Source organism: Lathyrus oleraceus, chromosome 3 (assembly GCF_024323335.1).
Source record: "Lathyrus oleraceus cultivar Zhongwan6 chromosome 3, CAAS_Psat_ZW6_1.0, whole genome shotgun sequence".
Taxonomy (NCBI): Eukaryota; Viridiplantae; Streptophyta; class Magnoliopsida; order Fabales; family Fabaceae; genus Lathyrus; species Lathyrus oleraceus.
The window spans coordinates 509,904,338-509,910,216 of NC_066581.1; the positions used below are offsets into that span (position 1 = coordinate 509,904,338).

Here is a 5,879-nt window from a genome sequence, read left to right on the forward strand (position 1 = left end):
ATATTCAATATTTTTAAAATAAAAATTAAGAGTTGTATTTCAAATATTACATTACAATCAAATCCTTGAATAAATTCTTTTAGGGTTTAAAAATGAATTCTTCGCATCAAAATTTACATTAACGTACAAAATATATATATATATATATATATATATATATATATATATATATATATATATATATATATATATATATATATATATATATATATATATATAATATATATATATATATATATATATATATATATATATATATATATATATATATATGATACGCATCCAAAGAATCACAGTTGTTTTCTGAGAGTTAATTAATACTCTTAAAGTGAATCATAGATTTTATTATGTCGTATTCTGAGAGTTAATTAATACTCTTAAAGTGAATCATAGATTTTATTATGTCGTATTCAGTTCAGTTTTTAGTTGTTGTCTCTGCACGTTCGACAATATTCTACCATATAAAATAAGAAACGACAAAACGTAGCTTTAAACTAGATGCACGTTCAGCCAACAAATACATGTCGTCGTTTTCTAAACACGCTCATGCTTATTTATTTTTATTGCAAGAAATCAAAACCTAATTAGTAGTATGAAAAATAGTTAGTGTGTTTGAAATGCACATTTTTTGTGTCAAAATCTTTGTCAACGCAAAAACTACATAATGTAGAGTCTATAAGACGTGCGTCAAACATGTTTCTTTCAAAGACTTGTTACCATTTTTAGAATGTTAATTAACACTCTTAAAAATGAAGTGTAAATTCTATTATGTCGCATTTAGTTCGACTTCTATTTGTCCTCGATGTAGATCCAACAAAATTATATCTTATAAAATATGAAACGATCAAACGTAACTTTAAACTAGATGCATACTCAGCCAACAAATGTAGGTCATGCATCGATTTCTAAAAACATACATTCTTATTATTGTTTTATCGCAGGAAAACCAAACCTAATTAGTAGTATGAAAAATAATTAGTGTGTTTGAAATACACATGTTTCGCGTCAAGATCCAATTCAACGCAAAAGATATATATTGTAGAGTCTATAAGATACGCGTCCAACATGTTTCCTTTAACGACTCATCATTGTTTTATGAATGTTAATTAATATTCTAAAAAAGAGAAGCGTAAATTTTGTCATAACATATATCTATTTGGTTTAACTTCTATTTATTGCTATCACACGTCCGACAATATGCTAACGTATAAATTAAGAAATTAGAAAATGTATATTTAACCTAGATCACCTTCGAACCAAAATCACATGTTTCTTATAATGTTGCAAACACCCTATTTGTATCATTTTATGGAAAAAAAATATCAAAACCTAATTAATAATTAAAAAGTTTATTATTTTTATTTATTATTGAACATTAATAATACTAACAACATATCACAAATTTTCATAAACATAATTTTTAAAATGGTGATCTGGCTAACTTATCCCTTAAGAATACAGATTAAAAATACTATAAAAAATATAATTGAATAAATAATCTTTATGTTTTCAAAGAATTTATTATAAAAGTACTTTTTATAAAAGAAAAATATTTTTTTATATAAATAATTAATATATTTGAACCTATCTTTAACATTTCTTTTTTAAATGTAGGAAACTTACACCCTAAGAATACAAATTAAAAATACTATAAAATAGAATTAATTGAATAAGTAATCTTTATCTTTTCAAAAAAAAATATTTTTGTATACAATAAATAATTAATTAATATATTTGAATCATATATATACCAAATACATTAATATTTCAAATAGATTAATTTTTGAATGTATTAAAAAATGAAACTTTTTCTTAGGAATACAATAAAAATTAGAATATAAAAAGTTATAAATCCTAAATAGACATGATGTGGCATATTTAATAGTTCTAGATAAAGCGATTAGTCCAATCCTCCATAGACATAGAGAACTAGGTTTACCTTGTAATAATTTATTTGAATTTCTAGTTTCGTGTGTGAGAAAGTTAGAAGAAAACGTCAAAGTTAAAAGGAAAGTGTTGAGTATGGTTTACGCCAAATAAACAAACAAATATGTCTTGTTCTTCTTCTTCTTCACTATAAAACCACCCACACTTCATTTCTCTCTTTATTAAAAATATTAATAATTACTCCCTTTTTCCCTTCTTTCTTTATTCTTTTCTTTTCTTTTCTTTTCTTTCTTCCCTCTTTCCTTCTTCCTACTTTTTAATGTTCTTTTAGGGAAGAAAAAAGAAATCACGAGTGTGAGTGAGTGCTACCTTTCAAACTCGAAAAGATGGAGAAAATCAACTTTGTCAAAAATGGTGAATTGAAAATGCCACCAGGTTTTCGTTTTCATCCAACCGATGAAGAACTTGTTCTTTCCTATTTGAAACGTAAGGTCTTCTCTCTCCCTTTGCCTGCTGCAATCATCCCTGAAGTTGATCTCTGCAAGTCCGACCCATGGGATTTACCCGGTATTTACCTTTTCTTTTTTTTCTATACCTTTTCATGAATTCATGAATTCATAACATTGTTTTGTGTTTTTACTCTTTAGGTGATTTGGAACAAGAAAGGTACTTTTTCAGTACCAAAGAAGCGAAATATCCGAATGGGAACCGATCTAACAGAGCCACAAATTCTGGCTACTGGAAGGCTACTGGTTTGGACAAACAGATTATTAGCTGGTCGAAATCTGAGGTTGTCGGGATGAAGAAGACTCTTGTTTTTTACGGCGGTAAACCACCTCATGGTTCCAGAACTGATTGGATTATGCATGAGTATCGTCTTGCTCCTTCTCACTCTAACCCTATGGTTAGTCCTTCTTTCATTCTTTGTAATTCAAATAGCTCAGTTGTTACTTTAAACCCCGACCCATTACCCAATGGGTCGGGGTTAAGTCTCACCGGCTAGTGCCGGTGTCATTTTGCATATAAACTTTAATTTATTTTTGTGTTTTCTGGCAGAATGAAAACTGGGTTCTGTGTCGCATATTTCTGAAGAAAAGAGCTGGTACTAAGAACGGAAGAGAAACAGACACTGTGAAACCAAACATCATGGTCAACGACAACAACCTTGGCAAGGTGGATAACTCAGGTTCAAAGGTTGTTGTTTTCTATGATTTCTTGGCACAGAGCAACAACAACAAGACTGTTGCATCTTCAATCTCACCAGCTACAAGTGGAATCACAGATGAATTGAATGAGCATGAAAATGAAGAAAGCAGTAGCTCTTAACAAACATTGAATTTAATGTTTGGTTTATTAATTATCTTTTTATTATTATTAATATTAATATTATTATTATTATCTATGTAAGTAGTAATTATGTTATGCGGCATTAAGTTTCACAGCTCGAAAGAGTACTAATGTAATATGTAATATTAATATTAAAATGGAAATGGAATTTTTTTATTTTCCTTTATGTTTCATTTTACCTAAAACTAACTTTTTTTTTGTGGTCAAACTCTCTGTTTTTTATTTATTTATTTCAAAAAGTATGTGTTTTCTTGGTTGTTCATAATTATTATATTATTATTAATTAATGATAATGTTGAACAATATAATAAATACAAAATTGGATGAGAATATAGAATAAGAACATAATCTTTGTGAGATCGGAATAGCACTAGTTGTTAGTTGCTATTGTTCATTTATTAACAAAGAATCTCAAAATGAGTCAAGACACATAAGAACCCAATTCCTCAAACATTGATTCTTACCATTTTTTATTTTATATATCTGTCATCAACTACTCCTTCAAAAATAATACAATTATACCAACATAATATCTTTTTTATATATACTTAATTTTGATCTCATGTTTTTTTAATAGATTATCTTTATTAACTATTGATATAAAAATTTATTAGTCAAAAATTTATTTATTTATATTTTTCCGCATTTGTTATAGTTTTGTTTCAATCCATATTTTTTACTTTAAAAATAGGATTATGTTTTTATCTAAAAAGAGGTAATTTCTTACCTTAAAAATAGGATAATTTTTTGAGTGAGGGACCTTCTAAAAATTGATTAGTGATCCCATCCCAAACTTCCATTTGTCTAGGATATTTTTTCATCATCACAATATGGGTCATGCTTGCTTTAGAATTTTAAATTTTGAAAAAAAAAATAATTTAAATGTTATTATTAAATAAATTTATAATGATTTAAAATTTATTGAGTTGGGTCCAAATTTAGGACGCCGTGTTGAGAAGGATGCGTATCTTATCCATATCTTTTTTCTTTGGCTTCTAATTCTTAATTTTTGCTATTCCATTTTTCTTGAATCACCAATATTGACATTTCCTCAAACATATAATTGCTTGTATAACAATTAAAACTCTCCACTACTCAATCATTCACTTTTTTTTCTTCCTTTTTCGGGCCAAGCAAGTCACTAAATGCTTTCGACCTAGCAACTTTTTTCTTTTCTTGTTCTTCAGGTTTTCTATATTTAACATCCTTCACCATTTTGATGTATCAATGTTTAATGTTTCCCTTCTTAACTATTTAAACATCAAATTCTAAATCATTCCCTTGGGCGAATTCAAACTTGTAATTTATAATGGTGACTAAAGTTGAATCTTGGATATAGAAATTGACAATGTTTTTTTTAGCTTTTCAAACACGTTAATTTATTAAAAGAAAAATATTAAAAAGCAATTATTATTATATATATTTTTATCGGAAAATGTTAACGAGTGTCTCAGAAATACTGATTAAAAAATTAAAATGATAAATTAAACATTATTTAAGAGATTTAAAAGACATGTTTTTCTTAAATATACGTGTATTGAATGAACTGAAAACATAAATAATCAACTTTTTAAAAAAATATTATATGTATTCAGTGAATTGAAGATAACATATTTTATTTATTTAGAATTCTTTATTTATGTCAAACTGACATCGAATAAGTCTAAACCTTTGATTAGGTGTGCATTTGAATGACATTTTCTACGTTTTAATATTATCTTGGACGTAAAAACAAAGAAGATATAAGGTATATTTCGTGTTTGAATTAAACTTTAATGTTGGAGATAATTCGAATCAATCTTGATTGAACAAAAATCAATCTCTCTGATTGATCACGATTTTGGCTCTTCACTCGGGTGTTTCAATCACACCATAGTTACAAGATGATTCCGTTGCGCAAAGATTATGAGAGAAGATAATTTGAAGAAAAAAAAGAGAAGATGAAAATTAGGGTTTTGGGATAAGATAGAAATTTTATTGAATGATTCTAACTGAATTGCTTACTCTTACAAATAAGGGCGTCTTCCTATTTATATATGAGAAGCAATCTCTAACTAACTCAGCTGCTACATAAAACAAATGCTAAGTTCAACATTATCTAAGTAAACTGATTCGACTCCGTTGAAATCCACAAACTTAGACTTTGTCAAAGTTAACTCCTTCAACAACATATTTCAACATGTGTCGAATACACTTCAACAACAACATACTTTGACATATGTCGAATACACTCTTAACACAAATAATTAAATATTTAACACATCACTTAATTCATTGTGTCTAAGTTATTTATATTCATGGTTATTCTTAATCTCTTGAACAATTCGACATGCATAACCTTTGTCATTATGTCTGGAATCTGATTCTCAGTTTTATAGTGTTTCAAGTCCAGCTTCTCATTCGCTACTTGCTCTCGAAAATAATGGAACCTCATCTCGATATGTTTGATTCTTTCATGTGTTATCGAATTCTTCGCCAAATTGATAGCATACATGTTGTCGATCTTCATGGTCATTGCTTCGTGATTCTTCCTTGTAATTTCTTTGAACAAATTCACCATCCATGTTGCTTGACATGCACGTTCTTAAAAAGCTCGTTGTCCATTGGGGCTAACTCGTATGAACCGGGATGGTTTATTAGGCCCG

General features: G+C 27.8%; 1 protein-coding gene across 1 annotated transcript; it reads left to right on the forward strand.

The window, feature by feature from the left end:
• Positions 1–2,066: 2,066 nt before the first annotated feature.
• LOC127128481 (NAC domain-containing protein 83) lies at positions 2,067–3,400 on the forward strand. The gene is made up of 3 exons (XM_051057825.1): positions 2,067–2,454; positions 2,535–2,791; positions 2,944–3,400. Exons 1-3 carry the CDS (start codon positions 2,274–2,276, stop codon positions 3,211–3,213), a joined length of 708 nt encoding a protein of 235 aa, XP_050913782.1. The 5' UTR covers positions 2,067–2,273; the 3' UTR covers positions 3,214–3,400.
• The last annotated feature ends 2,479 nt before the right edge of the window (positions 3,401–5,879 follow it).

Coding starts and splice junctions, on each gene's coding strand:
- LOC127128481 (XM_051057825.1), top strand. CDS start 2,274: ATGGAGAAAATCAACTTTGTCAAAAATGGTGAATTGAAAATGCCACCA. Junction 2,455..2,534: donor CGACCCATGGGATTTACCCG/GTATTTACCTTT, acceptor TTTACTCTTTAG/GTGATTTGGAACAAGAAAGG. Junction 2,792..2,943: donor CTTCTCACTCTAACCCTATG/GTTAGTCCTTCT, acceptor GTTTTCTGGCAG/AATGAAAACTGGGTTCTGTG.